This window comes from Oncorhynchus mykiss, chromosome 19, assembly GCF_013265735.2.
Source record: "Oncorhynchus mykiss isolate Arlee chromosome 19, USDA_OmykA_1.1, whole genome shotgun sequence".
NCBI classification, from domain to species: Eukaryota; Metazoa; Chordata; class Actinopteri; order Salmoniformes; family Salmonidae; genus Oncorhynchus; species Oncorhynchus mykiss.
This window is the reverse complement of record NC_048583.1, coordinates 31,808,881-31,832,039: the sequence shown is the minus strand read 5'-3', so window position 1 is coordinate 31,832,039 and position 23,159 is coordinate 31,808,881. Positions and strand designations below refer to the sequence as shown.

At 42.9% G+C, this 23,159-nt stretch overlaps 2 protein-coding genes and 1 non-coding gene across 5 annotated transcripts; 1 reads left to right on the top strand and 2 right to left on the bottom strand.

The window, feature by feature from the left end:
* Positions 1-1,872: 1,872 nt before the first annotated feature.
* Positions 1,873-10,381, bottom strand: LOC110497657 (leucine-rich repeat-containing protein 57). The gene is made up of 6 exons (XM_021573919.2): positions 9,955-10,381; positions 9,387-9,620; positions 9,073-9,208; positions 8,614-8,882; positions 3,221-3,406; positions 1,873-2,698 (listed from the first exon to the last, which is right to left on the bottom strand). Exons 2-6 carry the CDS (start codon positions 9,468-9,470, stop codon positions 2,657-2,659), a joined length of 717 nt encoding a protein of 238 aa, XP_021429594.2. The 5' UTR covers positions 9,471-9,620; positions 9,955-10,381; the 3' UTR covers positions 1,873-2,656.
* On the top strand, positions 9,409-17,574 carry haus2 (HAUS augmin like complex subunit 2). 3 transcript variants are annotated; one of them, XM_021573918.2, is made up of 7 exons: positions 12,152-12,650; positions 12,935-13,059; positions 15,783-15,878; positions 16,100-16,169; positions 16,335-16,467; positions 16,638-16,746; positions 17,057-17,574. In XM_021573918.2, the coding sequence occupies exons 2-7, from the start codon at positions 12,973-12,975 to the stop codon at positions 17,171-17,173; spliced, it is 612 nt and encodes a 203-aa protein (XP_021429593.1). In that variant the 5' UTR covers positions 12,152-12,650; positions 12,935-12,972; the 3' UTR covers positions 17,174-17,574. The 3 variants fall into 3 exon arrangements, with proteins under 3 accessions (XP_036810542.1, XP_021429593.1, XP_021429592.1); XM_021573917.2 differs by having other exon boundaries at positions 12,623-12,693; XM_036954647.1 differs by lacking the exons at positions 12,152-12,650; positions 12,935-13,059 and adding an exon at positions 9,409-9,527 and having other exon boundaries at positions 17,057-17,553.
* Positions 17,575-20,464: 2,890 nt separating this feature from the next.
* trnat-ugu lies at positions 20,465-20,536 on the bottom strand. The gene has a single exon. It is a non-coding gene; the product is annotated as a tRNA-Thr (tRNA).
* Positions 20,537-23,159: the final 2,623 nt, after the last annotated feature.

Sequence of the window (23,159 nt, the reverse complement as noted above, 5' to 3'; positions counted from 1 at the left end):
CCCTTGTCAGACGAAATAATGTGAAGAGGATCCATTAACACGTGTTTGCGGGTCAAAATGAGAAAAGTAGAGGTGGTCATATTTTGTGTTTATCTGATATGATCACACTTTCAAAAAACAATGACAAGTTATTTAGAGTTAAATTAGAAAAATTGTGAGGATGTGTTCAACAGAAACTGAAGATAATAAATAATACAAATCAAGTCCAAATAATAAGACTAGCAATAATTGAAAAATTAAATAAAAGAGTATGCTTGCTAAGAGTCGAATGGATTGGTTTACATTAAACGCTGTGCTTTTCTTCATTCTTTCCCAGCATAAAAAAAAAAATAAGCTCTGGTCCTGCGTGTTGTGTGTGCGGCTTGCCGATGCGGAACCTTCCTCAACTGAAAATAAATTACCAGGACCCTAGAAAACTTGGGCTGCCCATTCCAGATCCACAGAATAAGCAAGCCTCTGTGCATAAAGGAGTTCTCTCATTCTGGGTCTATGTAGTGCACTGCTTTGACATTCTGTAACTCTGTACTACAGCTTTCATTCAACTGGTTCCCCACCGGCACCGTCTCTTATAGACAAAAAAGTAAGACTTGGGCAATCTACCCCAGCCAACCCCCCCCCAACCCGGACGACGCTGCACCAATTGCGCGCCGCCCTATTGTACTCCCGATCATGGCCGGTTGTGATACAGCCCGTGTTCGAACCAGGGTCTGTAGGAACACATCTAGTACCGAGATGCCGTGCCTTAGACCGCTGCACCAGTAGAGACCATTTTAGCACAATGTACAGTCGTGGCCAAAAGTTTTGAGAATGACAAATATTAATTTTCACTAAGTCTGCTGCCTCAGTTTGTATGATGGCAATTTGCATATACTCCAGAATGTTATGAAGAGAAATCAGATGAATTGCAATTAATTGCAAAGTCCCCCTTTGCCATGCAAATAAACAGAATCCCCCAAAACATTTCTACTGCATTTCAGCCCTGCCACCAAAAAAAACAGCTGACATCATGTCAGTGATTCTCTCGTTAACACAGGTCTGAGTGTTGACGAGAACAAGGCTGGAGATCACTCTGTCATGCTGATTGAGTTCGAATAACAGACTGGAAGCTTCAAAGGGAGGGTGGTGCTTGGAATCATTGTTCTTCCTCTGTCAACCACGGTTACCTGCAAGGAAACATGTGCCATCCTCATTGCTTTGCACAAAAAGGGTGGCACCTAAATCAAGCATTTATCGGATCATCAAGAACTTCAAGGAGAGGGGTTCAATTGTTGTGAAGAAGGCTTCAGGGCGCCCAAGAAAGTCCAGCAAGCGCCAGGACCATCTCCTAAAGTTGATTCAGCTGCGGGATCAGGGCACCACCAGTATAGAGCTTGCTCAGGAATGGCAGCAGGCAGGTGTGAGTGCATCTGCACACACAGTGAAGCGAAGACTTTTGGAGGATGGCCTGGTGTCAAGAAGGGCAGCAAAGAAGCCACTTCTCTCCAGGAAAAGCATCAGGGACATACTGATATTCTATAAAAAGGTACAGGGATTGGCCTGCTGAGGACTGGGGTAAAGTCATTTTCTCTGATGAATCCCCTTTCCGATTGTTTGGGGCATCCGGAAAAAAGCTTGTCCTGAGAAGACAAGGTGAGCGCTACCATCAGTCCTGTGTCATGCCAACAGTAAAGCATCCTGAAACTATTCATGTGTGGGGTTGCATCTCTGCCAAGGGAGTGGGCTCACAATTTTGCCTAAGAACACAGCCATGAATAAAGAATGGTACCAACACATCCCCCAAGAGCAACTTCTCCCAACCTTCCAGGAGCAGTTTGGTGACGAACAATGCATTTTCCAGCATGATGGAACACCTTGCCATAAGGCAAAAGTGATAACTAAGTGGCTCAGGGAACCAAACATCAATATTTTGGGTCCACGGCCAAGAAACTCCCCAGACCTTAATCCCATTGAGAACTTGTGGTCAATCTTCAAGAGGCGGGTGGACAAACAAAAACCCACCATTTCTGTCAAACTCCCAGCAGTGATTATGCAAGAATGGGCTGCCATCAGTCAGGATGTGGCCCAGAAGTTAATTGACAGCATGCCAGGGCAGATTGCAGAGGTCTTGAAAAAGAAGGGTCAACACCGCAAATATTGACTCTTTGCATCAACTTCATGTAATTGTCAATAAAAGCATTTAACACTTATGAAATGCTTGTAATTATACTTCAGTATTCCATAGTAACATCTGACAAAAATATCTAAAGACACTGAGGCAGCAGACTTTGTGAAAATAAATATTTGTGTCATTCTCAAAACTTTTGGCCACGAATGTACTACAAGCATAACCTGCTTCGGTTAAATAACTAAAGACAACATTTCGGTCAGAAATTAATAGCTAAGTATTCAATATGCAATTTATGAATATCATTAAAGTGAGTGCACTGTCCATCGTTCACATAGTTCTCTGTCACCATCAATGGTGTCCTGTTGTTTTCATACGCAGTCCTGTAACATGCTCCTGATCAGTCCTTCTCTACAGTGGTCCTTCTCCGTTGTAACCTGTTGCCGCAGCAGTGCAGAAGCCATATTTACTGTAGTACACCACAACCACTTAGAGAGGGTGCTTGAGGGTAGATCACAAGCTGGACTCAGGGGGATGCTCTCTTTCTATTGTTCAGGCAAATTTCTTTTTGGTTGCAGTGAAGCGCTCCATGTACTGTGGGGTAAACAACAAATTAGATGAACAAATAGGCACATCTGAGGCTGCGACACCACAGACAAAATGAGAACTATAAGATACGCCCTTTGAGTAAGAACTGAATGGTGGTCTAATTTGAGTATGATAATAGGCAGGTGGTCCTATTTAATGGTTGGGGCTATATTTGACCACAGATTATGTCAAGTGCAGGGATTATGACTAAAAAAAGAATAGCAGTCTGAACCACAACTTTCTTCAGTTGATCCTTCTCAACATTGAACAGGACATCCCATTATTGTTTAGCTAGAACACCACTTTATAAACAGTATTTGTTTCTACGCAGCTCACAAAAATGACGTCAACCATGGGGAGGAACGATATTTAAAACAGTTGAGTTTTAAAACGCATGAGCTGTTTTGTTTACAATCGATATTAAAGACAGCATAGAGCAGTAGCTTGACTGTTCCTTGCTTTAACCTTGATCATTAATTTAGCAGCGGGCTGAATGTCAAAGAAACAAGCATCTGTTTCACGACTCACCTTCTCATACCCTTCCAGGTCACGCATATTCTTCACCTCGAACAGGTTGCCCTCCACGGAGAGCAGGGACACCTGGGAGGTGGTGAGGATGGACACAGGGATGGAGGTGAGCTCCAGACAGTTCTCCTCCAGTCTCAGCACCTTCAGCCTCTGGCAGGTGGACACCTCCACAGACACCACTGAAATCTGGGATCATCATTTATATACACAGCACAAAAACATAAAAACGTGTTGGTCCCATCTTTCATGAGTTGAAATAAAAGATTGCAGAAATGTTCCATATGCACAAAAATCTTACTTCTCTCAAATATATTTACAAATCAAATGTTTATTTGTCACGTGCGCCGAATACAACAGGTTTAGACCTTACAGTGGAATGTTTACTTACAAGCCCTAACCAACAGTGCTATTTAAGTTTTAAAAATTAAAAAAATAAGTAAACAATAGATAAGTAAAGAAATACAAAAAGTAAAATGACAGTGAGAATAACAGTAGCGAGGCCATATACAGGTGGTACAGGTACAGAGTCAATGTGCGGGGGCTCCGGTTAGTCAGGCTAATTGAGGTAATATGTATGTGAATGTATACTTAAAGTGACTACGCATAGATGATAAACAGAGTAGCAGCAGCGTAAAAGATGAGTTGGCGAGGGGGGCTGGACAACAAGCAAATAGTCCGGGTAGCCATTTGATTATCTGTTCAGGAGTTTTATGGCTTGGGGGTAAAAGCTGTTGAGAAGCGTTTTGGTACTAGACTTGGTGCTCCGGTACCGCTTGCCATGCGGTAGCAGAGAGAACAGTCTATGACTGGGGTCTTTGACCATTTTTAGGGCCTTCCTCTGACATCACCTGGTGTAGAGGTCCTGGATGGCAGGCAGCTTAGCCCCTGTAATGTACTGGGCCGTACGCACTATCCCCTGTAGTGCCTTGCGGTCGGAGGCCAAGCAGTTACCGTACCAGGCAGTGATGCAACCAGTCAGGATGCTCTCGATGGTGCAGCTGTAGAAACCTTTGAGGATCTGAGGACCCATGCCAAATCTTTTCAGTCTCCTGAGGGAGAAAAGGTTTTGTCATGCCCTCTTCACGACTGTCTTGGTGTGTTTGGACCATTCTGGGATAATGGTGTTGATGTGAGCCATTACCAGCCTTTCAAAGCACTTCATGGCTACGGACGAGAGTGCTACGGGTCTGTAGTCATTTAGGGAGGTTACCTTAGTGCTCTGGGCACAGGGAATATGGTGGTCTGCTTGAAGCACGTTGGTATTACAGACTCAGTCAGGGACATGTTGAAAATGTCAGTAAAGACACATGCCAGTTGGTCAGCACATTCCCGGAGCACACGTCCTGGTAATCCGTCTGGCCCAGCGGCCTTGTGAATGTTTACCTGTTTAAAAGTCTGACTCACGCCGGCTGATCACACAGTCGTCTGGAACAGCTGATGCTCTCATGCCTCAGTGTTTCTTGCCTTGAAGCGATTTAGCTTGTCTGGTAGGCTCGTGTCACTGGGCAGCTCGCGGCTGTGCTTCCCTTTGCAGCCTGTAATAGTTTGCAGGCCCTGCCACATCTGACAAATTCCACAATGTGGAAAATAGTCAAAAATAAAGAAAAACCCCGGAATGAGTAGGTATGTCCAAACTTTTGACTGGTACTGTAGATTAGGTACCTGGTTAAAATTGGTGCAAATATCTATTAGCTGCTAAAGGCACTTTATGTCACTCAAAATGTCAAGCTTCTGCCTCTAACCCTAGGAAACTATTTTCCACCTTCTCCCCACTCCTTAATCATCCACCCCCTCTCTCTACGCGGACAACTTTGTCAACCACTTTGAAAAGTAGGTAGACGACATCCGCTCCTCATTCACTCAGCCTATTGAGTCCACCGGTCCCACTCACACAGAACCTTATACCTTGATCTCTCTCCCCTCTCTCTCCAGATGAAATCCTGCAACTTGTGAAGTCTGTCAGCCTGACAACCTGCCCACTTGGCCCAATCCCCTCCTCCAGACCATCTCTAGAGACCGTCTCCCATTCCTCATCCCTGACTACTGGTTGCGTCCCCTCTGACTTCAAAATTCCTCACTTCCTCAAGAAACTAACACTCAACCCCTCTGACATCAAAAACTACAGACCGGAATCACTTTCTTATTTTTCGAAAAAACTTGAAAGTGCCGCCTCTGATAAACTCTCTCGGTATCCCTCTCAGAACAATCTTCTTGACCTTAACCAGTTCAAGACGGGTACATCAACCAAGACTGCTCTTCTCCAGGTCACGGAGGCTCTCCACACTGCCAAAGCGGACTCTCTCCGTTTGATGCTTCACAGTGCCTTTAATACTGTGAACCATCAGATCCTCATCTCCACCCTCTCAGGGCTGGGCGTCTCAGGCTCTGCACATGCTTGGATTGCATCCTACCTGGCAGGCCGCGCCTACCAGGTGACATGGAGAGGATCTGTGTCTGCACAACGTACTCTCACTACTGGTGTCTCCCAGGTCTTGGTTCTAGGCACTCTCCTCTTCTCTCTATCCACCAAGTCAGTCGGCTCCATCAAATCCTCACATGGTCCTTCTTATCATTGCTATGCAGATGACACTCAACTACTTTTCTCTTTACCCCGTCTGACACCCAAGTGGTGACACGCATCTCTGCGTGCCTGGCAGATATTTTAGCTTGGATGTCAGCCCTTCCACCCCAACAAGACAGAGCTGCTGCTCTTCCCCCCGGGTGGAAGGCCTGCCCGGTCCAAGACTTCTCCATCCCGGTTGACAACTCCACGTTGTTCCCCTCCCAGAATGCAAAGAACCTTTGCGTGACCCTGGACAACACCCTGACATTCTCTGCAAACATCAAAGCAGTAAATCGCTCCTGCAGGTTCATGCTCTACAACATCCGTATAGTATAACCCTACCTCACACAGGAAGTGGCGCAGGTCTTAATCCTGGTACTTATTATCTCCCGCCTGGACTAAGGCAACTCGCTGTTGGCTGGGCTCCCAGCTTGTGCCATCTAACCCCTGAAACTTATCCAGAACGCCGCAACCCACCTGGTGTTCAACCTTCCCAAGTTCTCCCGCTCCTCCGCATACTACACTGGCTTCCAGTTGAAGCTCGCATCCACTACAAGACCATGATAATTGCCTACGGAGCAGCAAGAGGAACAGCCCCTCCCTACCTTCAGGCTATGCTCAAACCCAGAGTACTCCATTCTGCCACCTCCGATACCTTGGTCTGACAGCAGACTCACTGCCCATCTTCTGAAAACGTGAAACCCTACCTCTTCAAATAGTGTCTTAAATAATCTCAAAGCACCCCTCATCTCCTTTTGTGAACTTCGCACCTGATCCCCCCCCGTACTAGCACTGACTTTGCTGATAGCAAGTTAATTGAGGAAAAATGTACTTACTATGACTGAGATATTTGGCTGTCTTAAGATAAATACAGTCACTAAGTCACTCTGGTAAGAGTGTCTGCTAAATGACTAAAATGTAAATGTAGGGAATACACAGCTGTACATTTCGATGAAACATGGTGAAGCCCCAAAATTGCATTCCTTGGAAGCCTGTGTTTCAGACATAAGGAAGTGGATGGCGGCAAATGTTGTACTTTAAACTCGGACAAAACAGAGATGCTAGTTCTAGGTCCCAAGAAACAAAGATCTTCTGTTGGATCTAACAATTAATCTTGATGGTTGTACAGTCATCTCAAATAAAACTGTGAAAGACCTCGGCGTTTCTCTGGACCCTGATCTCTATTTAGACGAACATATCAAGAATATTTCAAGGACAGCTTTTTTCCATCTTCGTAACATAGCAAAAATCTGAAACTTTGTCCAAAAATGATGCAGAAAAATTAATCCATGCTTTTGTCACTTCTAGATTAGACTACTGCAATGCTCTACCTTCCAGGCTACCCAGATAAAGCACAGAATAAACTTCAGTTAGTGCTAAACACAGCTGCTAGAATCTTGACTAGAACCAAAAAATGTGATCATATTACTCCAGTGCTAGCCTCTACACTGGCTTCCTGTTAAGGCTATGGCTGATTTCAAGGTTTTACTGCTGACCTACAAAGCATTACATGGGCTTGCTCCTACCCATCTGTCCGATTTGATCCATACCTACACGTACGCTACAGTCACAAGATGCAGGCCTCCTTACTGTCCCTAGAATTTTTAAGCAAACAGCTGGAGGCAGGGCTTTCTCCTATAGAGATTAATTTTTATGGAATGATCTGCCAATCCATGTGAGAGATGCAGACCCAGTCTTGACCTTTAAGTCTTTATTGAAGACTCATCTCTTCAGTAGGTCCTATGATTGAGTGTAGTCTGGCCCAGGAGTGTGAAGGTGAAGGGAAAGGCACTGGAGCGACGAACCACTCTTGCTGTCTGTCTGGCCAGTTCCCCTCTCTCCACTGGGATTCTGTCTCTAACCCTATTACGGGGGCTGAGTCACTGGCTTACTGGTGCTCTTCCATGCTGTCCCTAGGAGGGGTGCGTCACTTGAGTGGGTTGAGCCACTGAGGTGATCTTCCTATCCGGGTTGGCACCCCCCTCGGGTTCATGCCGTGGAGGAGATCTTTGAGGGCTATACTCTGCCTTGTCTCAGGGTAGTAAGGTTGGTGGTTGAAGATATCCCTCTAGTGGTGTGGAGGCTGTGCTTTGGCAAAGTGGGTGGGGTTATGTGCTGCCTGTTTGGTCCGGTAGTATCGTCGGGCAGGGCCAGTGTCTCCCGACCCCTCCTGTCTCAGCCTCCAATATTTATGAATTTAAGTGTATATATTTATTTATTTCTCACTCACGAGGAGATAAACCCTAGGTCCATGTCTCAGGACAACCTGGCCTGATGACTCCTTGCTGTCCCCAGTTCACCTGGTCATGCTGCTGCTCCAGTTTCAACTGTTGTGCCTGTGGTTATGGAACCCTGACCTGTTCACTGGACGTGCTACCTTGTCCCAGACCTGCTGTTTTGGACTCTCTCTCTACCGCACCTGCTGTCTCTAACTCTGAATGATCGGCTATGAAAAGTCAACTGACATTTACTCCTGAGGTGCTGACCAGTTGCACCCTCTTCAACCACTGTGATTATTATTATCTGACCCGGCTGGTCATCTATGAACATTTGAACATCTTGGCCATTTTCTGTTATAATCTCCACCCGGAACAGCCAAAGAGGACTGGCCACCCCTCAGAGCCTGGTTCCTCTCTAGGTTCTAGACTTAAGGGAGTTTTTCCTAGCCACCGTGCTTCTACATCTGCATTGCTTGCTGTTTGGGGTTTTAGGCTGGGTTTCTGTACAGAACTTTGTGACATTGGCTGATGTAAAAAGGGCTTTATAAATAAATGTGATTGATTGAATAAATATGGTGCTATTTGAGATGCACCAATAAACACCTGATTACCTGGTTCTGGTTGAGATTGATCTCAATGGCCTGCAAGGCCGCCACCTCAGCAGGCACCGCCTGGATGTGGTTCCTGGACAGGTCCAGAACGTCCAGGTGTCGTAGGGAGCCAAGGCCAGCAGGAAACTCCCGGAATTTGTTCCCTGACAGGCTGAGGGTGCGCAACGCTTTCAGCTGTCCTACAGTGATAGGGAGCTGCGTCAGGTGGTTCCCGTTCAGCATAAGAGTCTCTAGTTTCTTCAGCTTTCCAATTTCATCTGGGAGACTTGCTGTGTACACACAAAACACACACTTAATTCATAGCCTAGCTAAAGAGATTGATTGAAGCAGATGAACGCACATAAATAATCAATGCCAGTAATGGTCATTCATTATTCAGTAAAAGCAAAGTTTAGAAAATTTGTCAACAGATGCTGTCGTATGACAGACGGTAACGTTGAGGATGCAACAACCACTTACTGAGTTTATTACAGTTTAAAGTCAGACTCTTCATCTGAAGGAAGTTTCCTATGGCAGCAGGTAGCACTTCGATCTTGTTGGAGGACAGATCTACAGTCCGCAGGTTTCCAGTCAACCTCTGGAGCTCCTCTGGGAACTGAAATACATTAGCGGCAAAAAAATACATACTTTCAAACCGTCCAAGACAAAAACCACAACTGAATGGAATTCAGCTAAATAAACAAAGCACCCGTTATAAGGCTGTTGTGGAGTGTGGACATTTTAACAGTCAGACTATAGGATGTGCTCTGTGTGTGTGTGTATATGACTGTTACCTCGGGAAGACCTTTCCCTGTCAGCTGAAAGATCCCAGTCTTCTGTGAGTTCTCCAAATGGGCTTTGATTGCATTGTTCCCCATCTTTGTTGTAGTTACCTGGTGATGCGGTCCTCCGAAGTGATGGTCTTCAACTCGACAGTAAGTCACACACTTGTAATTATCTAACCTATTATTATGATGGTGGTGCCAGATAATGTGGGTCTGCCTGTTACTTGGTTTTCAGTGTGGCCCCTGAAAGAGATAATTGATTTTGTATTCATCACGGCTGTAGGCCATTAGGCATTAGCTGACAAGCAAGGAAAGGACAATGAGGTCAGAAGTTGGTTAGCCATTGCTGCTAGCTATCTTACTACTGACTGTCCAAGGCAAACTTTGAGACGTTCATGCAAATTATTGACTTTAGAAGTACTATGGCTATTAGCAAAGGGTAATAACGTTATCTGTACTTTCAAATACAATTTTCCCAAATTATGGTAAATATTTGGAGGATAATGTTAGCATAGCTAGCGAGTAAGACCAACTGGGATTTGTTTACAGTAGTTAGCTAACTGATAACGTTACTTACCTTGCGGGCTGATTTGAAGTCCTTCTCGTGCAGTAAATTACGTATCTGCAAATGGTAACTAACATATTAGGAACATATAACTATGAGGATTGTTGGACTAGTCAAACCTAAACAATTAGCTAGTCGCCTAGGACATACTGTAGCTAATCCTGCATCTCGAACAACAAACATGTCGCTGGGAAGCCAGCAGTTTGTAGTGGTGGGTCGTTCGTGAACGGATCTTTTGGATGCATCCGTAAGAAAGCCGTTCATTCGGCTCCTTGATTTGCATACTGGTACTACTGCTTTTTGAGCAATTTCTTTTTTGCTGCAGATAAATTACACAATAATTATCTATTGAGGGTGTATCCTGACTGCATGAACAATAAATAATGGGGAGCGCGTCAATCTGGTCCACGCTGAATTTTCTTTTTTTTTGTATTGCGTAAAAAAAATCGAATAATTTGGTCAGTAAAAAAAGTATTTGAACGCGAATTTCACAATCTGACATACATTGGATATTTTAATTTTCTTCGTGGGTCTAGAACTTCTAGGTCGATGTTTAATATTGCAGAGGGTTTATTGTTTTTTTGAGGTCGGTTTATATTTGACTATTAAAAAATTATCCGATTTCAGTTGGATTATTTAATGAAATAATGACGTTACAATGATTTTAGGAATTCCTAAACCAGAAATAGTGAACATTCATTGCCAAAGCATTGAACATATTCCATTGTCTCTGTCAGGTAGACATCAATAGAAAAATATGAAATAAAAATATCAGTTGTGTATATTATATTTAATTCCTTAAAGTAATCATCTCTGCTCAGGCAGTAGCAGTCAGATAATCTAACATTATGTGCTCCCCATACTGTACTACCCAATACTCAGGTTATGGAGGTGTCACTGCAACCTTAAAGGTCCTCAATGATGTCGCTATTGCCCTTGATTCTAAGCAATGTTGTGATGCTATTATTATTGACTTGGCCAAAGCTTTTGATACGGTAAACCATTCTATTCTTGTGGGCCAGCGGAGTATTGGTGTCTATGAAGGGGTCTTTGGCCTGGTTTGCTAACTACCCCCCTCAAAGAGTGCAGTGTATAAAGCAGAGTCTTTATGTAGTGTTGTCTTTTGTCTTGATGTGCGTTTTGTCATATATATTTTAATCCAAGACCCCATCCCCGCAGGAGGCCTTTTGGTAGGCCGTCATTGTAAATAAGAATTTGTTCTTAATTTAATTGCCTGGTTAAATGATTAAATAAAACATGGAAATACTGTCTTTAGTCATCCTATTTAGCTAGCCTGCCTATTGTACTGCAGAGCTGTCTGACTATTATTTTTTTTACTAGTTCTTCAAAGTAGATAAGGTATACTTTCACGAACTGTCTGTCCCTCTCGTCGTTCTGTTGTGTAGGCTAAATTCACCTCTCGTGTGTATTTTACAGAATTTAGCAGGCGTAAATGTGTATCAGTCCAGAGATCTGTGAACAATGACGAGACGATCATGTCTCGGAAGGCAGGCGACAAGCTCAGGTCCAAAATTAACCCATAGAAACGCATTGGGTTTATTTTGGACTAATTTTGGCGAGTGAAACCTCTCGCTTCGCGTTGTCTAAATCTCTTTAGCCGGAAACAATGGCGCAACGGATTATGCTTAATTACTACATTTCTGCGCTGAACTAGGTTGAATATTCGCTTAATGGAAACTAGAGTTCTTGACTTGATTTCTCTTTAGAGAAACGGCACGTTGGGATCACATATAAAAAAATAAATGGAATTCAAGTAATTGAACAGAAGTCGGTAAATGAGTTGTTTAAGAACCAAAAAAGCGAAATATTGGTTAATAGCTCAGCACTAATTGTTAAGCATTTTGAACAAAGAGCCTTTTGGGAGCTAAATGAGCCGTCTCTTTTACACGAACTGACCCACATTTGCCGGCTCTGTGTATTGGCAGCAATGTGATGGGAAGTTCGGATCTTTTCGACTCGTTCAGTCAAAACAATTAATCTTTCGACTCATTTTGTTCATTTGAGTCAGTTATGCCCAGAGCACGCATGACCCCTTGTCTGCGAACGATGAACTTAAAACTCGAGAGGCATGATTCTACAAGCCTCTCGTTTACGTCTTTCAACATAGGTGGCTTATTGGAGCTGTCATGTGTGACAGACTTGTAAACGTGTTTAAATAATGCATATTTTTGATTGCTAGGCATAAAGATACGATTGTCTTCATACATTTGAAACGAGTCTAGTTGAGGCCGCAACCAGACTAGATTGTTAACAACTCTTGGCGGAAAGCATTGCTTGATGGTGATAAGCAGCGCAATGGGCTTTCTCGAACTGCAGGCCCACAACGATTAGTTCGAGTTCGAGGCTGTGTCCTTAACATTCAATACATTAATTGCATTCACTCTTGCACCATGCCCGATCAATTAGTTCAAAACATATGCCATAGTCGGGAGACCATCTCTGTAGCCGCTGCCGGAGGAGCGTATCATCTAGCAAACTCAGGTCAAACGAACGACTAAAATGAGCGAGTCACTGAGAAAAATGAATCATGACCTGAGTCAGTAAAAGGAGTCGTTCAAAAATAACGAATCGTTCGTGAACTGCACATCACTACAGTAAAGTTAGAGCGGGAAGTCCGGAAGTAATTTCTTCACCAAAGGAACTACATCCGCGGGCTAAATTTGAAAAAAATATTTGGTCAAAAATTGGTAAGACAAATGGACTTACACTGTAAAATGTTGGTGTATATGGGTAACTATATACTAAACTAGTAGTTGTGGTAATGTGGTAAAATTAGGTTTTCTATCTTAACGTAGACAAACGTTGCTTTCTCAGTTAGCTAACAGTAACGTTAGCTAGCACAACATTGCTAGCCTCTGCGAATCCGAGTGTGTAACGTTAATGGACACTAACTAGCCACGTTCTATATAACGTTAGCTAGCTAACTAAGATTCGCTTGTTATATTGAGTACGAATCTTTGCTTTTTTACAGCTACATATTTTCCAAGGTTGACCCCACCGCTCTTACGAATGAATCCGTGGGACATTGCTCCATATTCAGTGACACCAGTTGCAAGTCTTTTGACCAGATGCGTCGCCTCGGGTGTTCTTTCCCAGGTGAGTGCATGCCGAGCAGGAGTGTTTTTAACTAATTCATCGGGCAAGAGTGAATGTAATTAATTTATTATGGAATGTTATCGACACAGACTCGAACTCGAGAACTAATCGTTGGGGGCCTGCAGTTCGCAAAAGACTTTGCGCTGCTTATCACTCTCACTGCAGTCAACAAATACATTCCGCAAAGAGTCGTTCACAATCTAGTCTGGTTGCGGCCACAGCTAGACAGGTGGGTATAATTTGTGGAACGTTCCAACAGTAATTTGTTCCAAAAACTTCTTAAATAACAAGGTTGCCAACAAACAACCCATACAAAGTTGTATCGCGGCGGAATAAGATACCAGGTAGGAAGTGTGCTATTTCAAAGTGTTTCACTCACCACGTTTATTCCGAAAAATGTCTGTCCTCACAGCCAATGGACAAACGTGCAGAAGAAACTACGTGGCGAGTTTATGCCTATTCGGCAGCTAGGTGAATTGATCATGCTACTTTGTATGCGTTGTTTGTTGGCAACCTTGTACTTTACGTTTTTGGAACAGATTCCTGTTGGAACGTTCCACAAATTATACCCACCCCAACTAGACCTCGTTTCAAAAGTATCAAGACAATCTTATTGGTATGCCTAGCAATCAACACATGTGCATTGTTTAAACACGTTTACGAGTCTCAGTCACAAATGACAGCTCCAATAAGCCACCTTTGTTAAAATACATAAACGAGAGGCTTGTAGAATCATGCCTCTCGAGTTTTATGTTCATCGTTCATGGGCAGGGGGTCATGCGTGCTCTGGGCATAACTGACTCAAATGAACAAAATTAGTCGAAAGATTTGTTCTTTTGACTGAATGAGTCAAATATCAGAGTCAGTAAAAAGATCTTAACTTCCCATCATATACTACCAGGACCCAAAATGAATGCAATCAACTTTCACCTGGTGCAAAACACACCTACACCTTGGTATAACAGAGATTATAAACTGGGTGGTTCGAGCCCTGAATGCTGATTGGCTGACAGCAGTGGTATATCAGACTGTATACCACGTTTATGACACATGTATTTTTACTGCTCTAATTACATTGGTAACCAGTTTATAATAGTGATAAGGCACCTCAGGGGGTTGTGGTATATGGCCAATATACCACGGTTAAGGGTTGTGTCCAGGCACTCCGCAATGCATCTTGCCTAAGAACAGCCCTTAGCTGTGGTATATTGGCTATATACCACACCCCGTGCCTTATTGCTTAGTTATAAACCTGGTGGTTCGAGACCTGAATGTTGGTTGGCTGAAAGCCATGGTATATCACACCGTATACCATTGGTATGACAAAAAATATAAGATTTATTGGTCTAATTACATAACCAGTTTATAAAAGTGATAAGGCACCTCAGCCATGGTATATTGGCTATATACCACAAACCCCCCGAGGGCCTGGATCCATGCATTCCGTGTTGTCATACATAAGAACAGCCCTTAGCTGTGGTATATTGGTCATAATCCACACCTCTTGCCTTATTGCCTAAATATACCATGGATATGACACAAAAGTGCAGTGCATTTGGAAAGTATTCGGTCCTCTTCACTTTTTCCACATTGTGTTACGTTACAGCCTTATTTTTCCTCATCAATCCACACACACTACGCCATAATGACAAAAGCGGGTTTTAGATTTTTTTTCTTCACGTTTTATTACCTTATTTACATAAGTATTCAGACCCTTTGCTATGAGACTCGATAGGACTGACAGAGCTCCAGAGCACTCCACCAATTCTTTATAGTAGAATTGCCAGATGGAAGCCACTCCAGTAAAAGGCCCATGACAGCCCACTTGGAGTTTGCCACAAGGCACCTAAAGGGCTCTCAGACCATTTTCACAGTAAAGTCTATACTTTTTATATTTGGCGCATGTGACAAATAAGGTTTGATTTGAGGAACAAGATTCTCTGGTCGAATGAAACCAAGATTGAACTCTTTGGCCTGAATGCCAAGCCTCACATCTGGAGGAAACCAGGCACCGCTCATCACCTGGCCAATACCATCCCTAAGGTGAAGCATGGTGGTGGCAGCATCATGCTGTGGGGATGTCTTTCAGCGGCAGGGACTGAGAGACTAGTCAGGATCAAGATGAACGAAGCAAAGTACAGAGCACTCCTCAATGAAAACCTGCTCCAGAGCGCTCAGGATCTCAGACTGAGGGCTCACTTCACTTTCCAACAGAACAATGACCCAAAGCACACAGCCAAGACAATGCAGGAGTTATATCGGGACAAGTCTTTGAATGTCCTTGAGTGGCCCAGCCAAAGCCCGGACTTGAACTCGATCAAACATCTCTGGAGAGACCTGAAAATAGCTGTGCAGTAACGCTCCCCATCCAACCTGACAGAGCTTGAGAGGCTCTGCAGAGAAGAATGGGAGAAACTCCCCAAATACAGGTGCACCAAGCTTGTAGTGTCATACCCAAGAAGACTCGAGGCGGCTGTAATCGCTGCCAAAGGTGCTTCAACAAAGTACTGAGTAAAGGGTCTGAATACTCATGTAAATATGATATTTGTAAAAAAAAATAATAATAATAATAGTAATAAAAAACTGTATGCTTTGTCGTTATAGAATAAGGCTGTAATGCAACAATGTGGAAAAAGTGAAGGTCTGAATACTTTCCGAATGCACTGTAGTTGCTTTTCTACCGATATCCTAGGCCATCACACTAAGAGTCTCTTTCCTTACAGGAGGATGTTGATTCTGTCCCTAGAGAACCCCACATCTTTTCCCCACATCTCCTGGAAGCTGAACAGCTCATCACTATGGAACGGGAGCTTGACAAGGTAACGTTACAAACAGGTATTCTTGTATTAATTAGTGCACATAATAGCAATACATTTAGCAAGAAAACAAGTTTATTGGACATGTTCAGGTAGTCCCTCCCCGTTCCAGTCCGTTTTCTTCCATTTGGTGCCTAGTGACTACAATCCTGGTTTGGTGCCAGACACCTGTCCTGTTTGATGCAGAGATATGCATTTACCTAACTTAGTTCTATTTGTTTTAGATCAATCTAGAAATGGAGTTGTTGAAGTTGGAAAAAGAAAGCGCAGATGTCACTCACAAATTTTATTTGAGTAAGTGGGGATGTGGTACTTTTCCTTTGTGGTGTCTTGAGATTCAAAAGGTAGGTAGTATGTTGCAACATTGTCAGATACAAACATGTTTAATGTTTGGAGGGACAGCCAGACTCTGATGTAATTGTCTGGTCATAAATTAATAATTGAATGTGTTTCTTATAGGTCAAAGGTTTACATCATTGCAGCAATTCACCTCCCATCTGCAAGATGTGCTGAGAGAACAGGCAAGCCTGCGCCGAAGACTGATGAAACCACTGTGTCAGACTAATCTGCCCGTAGAGGCAGATCTTCACAGGTGAGCTAACTTTTTATTTTTGCATGCACTGACAACACTGTGTTTACAATATTCTTGAATTCTGTACACAGGAAGATGCCCTGATGTTTTTTGTGATGTTATATTGCTGAGTGTACCTTTTTGAATTGTATTCTCCCAGTTAACAGAGGAATGATGGTCCTGTTTTATAGATATGTGGTGGAGGTCATGAGGATGGTGGTGGACTTCATTGAGAACTTGGAGGCAAAGATAAGCACTGTTCGTTCTATTCCCACCATTGATGATTCCATGAGCAATCTGGTGAGTTCTTTCAGTCAAAACCCTATCCCCAGGCCAGATGTATTGCAAGTCCTAAACTCTGCCATGGGTTGTGTTCAGTAGAATGCATGTAGCTACGTTTTGTACAGTATCTTCCTCTTGACCCCTTTTTATCCTCTATTTTACAAGCCTACCCCTTACCCCAGAATAATAACACTTTTCAGGTTGTTGAATTTATACTAGCTAATGGTAGTAAGTAAGCATTGTCTGAGCCAGAATGGCCCATGTTATTGTTAATACTGTACTGTGATTGTTCATGTTAATTTTATACATTGTACTCTCTCTTTCTCAGAACAATGGCATAGCTCAGCTCCTAGCCCAGGTGACAGAGGTGGAAAGACTCTCTAAACAGATTCTACAGTGGAGAAGTCAAAACAGCAGCACTTCCATCAATGACATCACTACCTGAGAGCAAGGTGAGTCCCAATTCTTCACCTTTTTCCTGAAGTGTGCACTTGCCTGTCATGGATTCAACAAGGGTGGAAACTCCCTACAGCCAATCCACTGCTTTCAAATCCATTATTTTAAATTGTAGTGTGCAAGTAAACACTTTGGGAGAAGGGTGGAGAATCGGGACGCAACCAAAGTCAAACCTTTCAGAACGCTTCAATGGACATTTGTCAGTTATACATGACGAGGATTATGTGTTCTGAAAATGTTTGACAAATGTCTCATTCAGAGAGAATGGGTGTTGTGTTACTTTACAACATTCCCCTTAATGTGCTTTTTTTTATGTTAATTTTGATTCTAACTAATGCTATCTTTGTAAATAAATCTATCTTGTTAATATTTGGACTGTGCGTACCCTGCGGACGATGGAGCCGAGTAGCTATGTCACAATGAGACCTCCCGATTGGCGCAGCAGTCTAAGGCACTGCATCGCATTGCTTGAGGCGTCACTACAGACCTGTGTTTGATCCCAGGCTGTGTCACAGGCGGCCGTGACTGGGAGACCCATGAGGCGGCACACAATTGGTCCAGCGTCATCTGGGTTAGGGGAGGGTTTGGCTGGCAGGGATTTCCTTGTCCCATCGCACTCTAGCGACTCCTTGTTGTGGGCCAGGCGTCTGCAAGCTGACGTCGGAACTTAGGGGAATTGCAGCGATTGGACAAGACTGTAACTACCAATTGGATATCACGAAATTGGGGAGAAAGAGGGGTAAAAGTACAACAACAACAAAATAACAATGGGGCTGTCTCGTCTGTGGACTCTGAATTACACTTTCCTCTCTCTAACTATCAAACACACACATAATTCCATTGTTGATGGGTGTTACTGAGATGAGAATAAGGACAAGAGAGGGAAAATACTAGTGAAGAGCCTACTTTATTGCCAAGACTTTGTGGACACAACTGAAATACACAAATAGACTAAAGCAGAGTTGGAAAAATATCCATAAATTCAGACAGATACACTTGTACAGTGCAAATGAAAACATTATTTAAACTTCCCATCTATCATAACTACAGTCTGACTGTGAGAGCCGTAGAGTCAGAGCCAAAAGCAATAAAGTGAATGTAACAATCTGTTTCCTTGCTGTTCACTATGTACTGTGCCTTCGGAAAGTTCTCAGACCCCTTGAGTTTTACGTTACAGCCTTATTCTAAAAATGGATTAAATATATAAAAATCCTCCGCAATCTAGACACAATATCCCATAATGACAAAGTGTAAACAGGTTGTTAGACATTTTTGTAAATGTATTCAAAATAAAAAACAAAAATACCTTCTTTACATAAGTAAAACCTTTTGCTATGAGACTCAATTGAGCTCAGGTGCATCCTGTTTCCATTGATCCTCCTTGATGTTTCAACAATTTGATTGGAGTCCACCTATGATACATTTTATTGATTGGACATGATTTGGAATGGCACACACCTGTCTATATAAGGTCCCACAGTTGACCGTGCATGTCAGAGCAAAAACCAAGCCATGAAGTCAATGGAGATGTCCGTAGAGTTCCGAGACAGGATTGTGTCGAGGTGCAGCATTGAAGGTCCCCAAGAACACCGTGGCCTCCATTCTTAAATTGAAGAAGTTTGAAACCACCAAGACTTCCTAGAGCTGGCCGCCCGGCCAAACGGGGGAGACCAAGAACCCGATGGTCACTCTGACAGAGCTCCAGAGTTTCTCTGTGGAGATGGACCACCATCTCTGCAGCACTCCAAAAATCAGGCCTCTAGTAAAAGGCATATGACCGCCTGCTTGGAGTTTGCCAAAAGGCACCTAAAAGACCCTCAGACAATGAGAAACAAGATTCTCTGGTCTAATGAAACCAAGATTGAACTCTTTGGCTTGAATACCAAGCGTCACTTCTGGAGGAAACCTGGCACCATCCCTACAATGAAGCATGGTGGTGGCAGCATCATGCTGTGGGGATGTTTTTCAGCGGCAAGGACTGGGAGACTAGTCGGCATCGAGGCAAAGATGAACGAAGCAAAGTCCAGCCAGATCGTTGATGAAATCCTGCTCAGGACCTCAGACCGAGGTGAAGTTTTCCCCCTCCCAACAGGACAATGCAGAAATGGCTTCGGGACAAGTCTCTGAATGTCCTTGAGTGGCCCAGCCAGAGCCCAGACTCGAACCCGATCGAACATCTCTGGAGAGATCTGAAAATAGCTGTGCAGCTATGTTCCCCATCCAACCTGACTGAACGTGAAAGGATCTGCAGAGAAGAATAGGAGAATCTCCCCAAATACAAGTGTGCCAAGCTGTTAGCGTCGTACTCAAGAACACTCAATGCGGTAATTTCTGCCAAAGGTGCTTCACCAAAATAAGGGTCTGAATATTTTTTTGTAAATGTGATATTTCATTTTTTTATATTTGCAAAAAGATTTAACTGTTTTTGCTTTGTCATTATCTGGTATTGTGTGTAGACAAAGTTTTAATATGTTACAATGTAACAATATGTGGAAAAAGTCAGGGTTCTGAAGACTTTCCGAAGGCACTGTATGTGTACATACACACCATTGGCCTGGCACTAGATATGTGATTTAATGCTTGGCATATCAATGAACCTGGCCAAAGCAGATGAGGGCTCCTTCTCACAAAGACAGGCTGATTCATATGAGCAGGGTGTCATCGACTGAAGAATTTGAAAAGTGGGACACTTGGGCTATTTTAGACTTGTCTTTAGCGTAATTGAATTCTGTACAGTAACCACAGCTTTTGCTATGTGTATATAGTGTAAGGATTTGTTTGTAAGCGACTTGCCAAGTTAAATCAAATATAGCATTGTTAGTCAATCCAATTCAATTCAATCAAATGTATTTCTAAAGCCGTTTTTACATTACCTGCTGTCACAAAGTGCTGTACAGAAACCCAGCCTAAATCCCCAAACAGCAAGCAATGCTGATGTAGAAGCACGGTGGTTAAGAAAAACTGGAGGGTGAAATTATGATTGAGCTGTGTTTATTGTGTAATTTAGCATTTTACAGTACTAAGACTTACAACTTATATAAAGTGTGGTTGTTATGGTAATAACGGAGGTTGGCGTTCACGCATGTGCTATTCTGCTGCATACCACAAGTTGTCAGCTTTGAGCTATGTAGGGGGACTGTTCCCCAAACTGCAATTTTGGAAACCGTTGCAAAATATGACAACTGTGAAACATAACATGCAGTGAATAACAAATACGCGATACGGGTGGATGACTAGAAAACCTTTCTTGACCCTTACCTAAAAGCTATAATTTCCTTTCAGGCCCCAGCGAGGTTCGAACTCGCGACCCCTGGTTTACAAGACCAGTGCTCTACCACTGAGCTATGGAGCCGGTTGTTGAGGTAAGAATGTAATGGCATTTGATCACGTGATGTCATAGAGCCATTTCGAAGTATTTTACTTCAAATTCGAAATAACCACTGAGCTATGTCTACCTACACCGCACATATTCAGCTAGCAAGGCTATCTTGTGGAAACGGACACTGTCGCTGTTCAGTCCGATTTTGCCACCACCGTGGTATTGACTAGCAAACTAATTACAAAAGTTTATAAAAAAAATATTCAAATATTTGTCTCATTGTAAGATATAATTAGCAAAATTTTCCTCCTTCCTTCCTTTTCCATTTTATTCTAAAACCATGTAGCAGCTATCTTCTTGCCATGTGTACAACCATGCTTCAGAGGTTGTTGTTCACTTGCAGTAGAATGCTATGCAAATTTGCAATGGGAGAGCCAATCCACTAGTTTCCCTACATTACCGCGCATTGACCTTCAAGGCAGCCACTGGGCTCGTTTGAGTGGTAAGGCTAAAGCAACCGACTGTTATTTTAATTTATCTAGGCAAGTCAGTTTATAAAAACAAATTCTTATTTACAATGATGGTCTGGCATAGCTCTAACTTGAGTGATGCAGAGGTCCAAGGCACTGCATGTCAATGCAAGAGGTGTCACAAGAGGCTCTGGTTCAAATCCAGGCTGTATCACATGTGATTGTGAGTCCCATAGGGTTGTGCACCATTTCCTCCCTGTTTTTTCCAGGTTTGGTTGGGGTACGCCGTCATTGAAAATAAGAATTTGTTCTTAATTAACTGACTTGCCTAGTTAAATAAATAAAACCCAGATGACACTGGGCCAATTGTGCACTACCCTATGGGACTTCCAATCATGGCTGCTTGTGATACAGCCTGAAATTGAACCAAGGTCTGCAATGGTTCCTCTAGCACTGAGATGCCTTAGACTGCTGTGCCATTCAGGAGGTGCATCCAAAGTGTATTTCCCTGTAACATGCCATTGTTTATGAAATTTTAGGAAATAAACATGTCTTCAACCCCCATATCACACACTCACGTACTTAAATCATAGTTGTGTGTACATCAGTGGAGGCTCATCAGAGGAGGAAGGGGAGGACCATCCTCAGTGAATTTCATAAAAAATAAAAAATAATGAAACATTAATGTTATCCTTTTTAGACAGAACTATACTAAATATATTCATGTCACCAAATAATTTATTAAAGCATATTGTTTTGCAATGAAGGTCTACAGTAGCTTCGCAGCACTCTGTAGGGTAGCACTATGGTGTGGCCGGAGGACAGCTAGTTTACGTCCTCCTCTGGGTACATTGACTTCAATACAAAACCTAGGAGGCTCATGGTTCTCACCCTCTTCCATAGACTTACACAGTAATTATGACAACTTCTGAGGGACATCCTCCAACCTATCAGAGCTCTTGTCCACCGAATTAAAGGATCAGAGAATGAATCTAGTACTGAAACATAAGCTACAACTAGCTGGCACTGCAGTGCATAAAATGTGGTGAGTAGTTGACTCTCAGAGAGAGAAAGACAATATATGAAATTTATTTTTACAAATGAATTTCTTCAAAATGAAGGAGAAGCAAGAGAGCGAGAGAGAGCTAGCTTTTTTTTAAATGTTTAACTTTAACTTACTTAGCTAGTGAATGCAGCTAGCTAGTTTAGCCTACTCAAACACCCGGCTCAAACAGAGGGATGCTACATAATAATTTTGCATGCCCAATTTTTCAGGTTTTGATTTGTTAAAAAAGTTTGAAATATCCAATAAATGTCGTTCCACTTCATGATTGTGTCCCACTTGTTGTTGATTCTTCACAAAAAAATACAGTTTTATATCTTTATGTTTGAAGCCTGAAATGTGGCAAAAGGTCGCAAAGTTCAAGGGGGCCGAATACTTTCGCAAGGCACTGTATGTTACCTAACTGGCTATGGCTCTCCAACAGTGCAACTCTTCCATGTCAAGGTAAGCTTTTGGTTTTATTAATTTATTTCCACCGGGGCCTGCCGGTGAAACTGCTAATCTGCTTGCTAACTGTACTGCATGATTGTAGCGGGTTTACCAAAGTATTAGTTATAGTAGCTATGTTGCCTAGATGTTAGCTAATATGGTGACAACAGTGTAGGCTGTGTGTAGCGCTTAGCGGTTATGATATGAAGATTTGGCTTGTAAAGTTTTTTTTGCCTGATCACAGACAGCTAATGTGTTGGTGAGAGGTGGAGAGCGCGTAGATGCGAGAAATAATTATCCAACGATCTAAGGGCTCATGCTGTTTGTATGTGGCTGCTTTGAAAGTGAACTGTGTTTGGGTGTGATCAATAGTGTATTCATTCTGACGATTCTGTTGAAAAACATTTCTTAAACGGAAGCAAACGGAACAAAACAGGGATAAACATACCTAAATTTGTCCAATAGAAAATCCTGTTTTTAACTGTTGGACTAATGATTACATCCTAGATCAGCTAGATGCAGGCAAGATTGTGAAAGGCGGTCTTGAATGTGTCAATGTCTGTCACCTTGATTACTAAGATGTCTCTCGACTTGGCACCTACGATGTAGACTTTCATTCATAAGCTAGGCTGTAGCAACCTTATCATGGGTAAGGGAAAATTTGAGTATCGTGTAGTAGCCTGAACCTATCGAT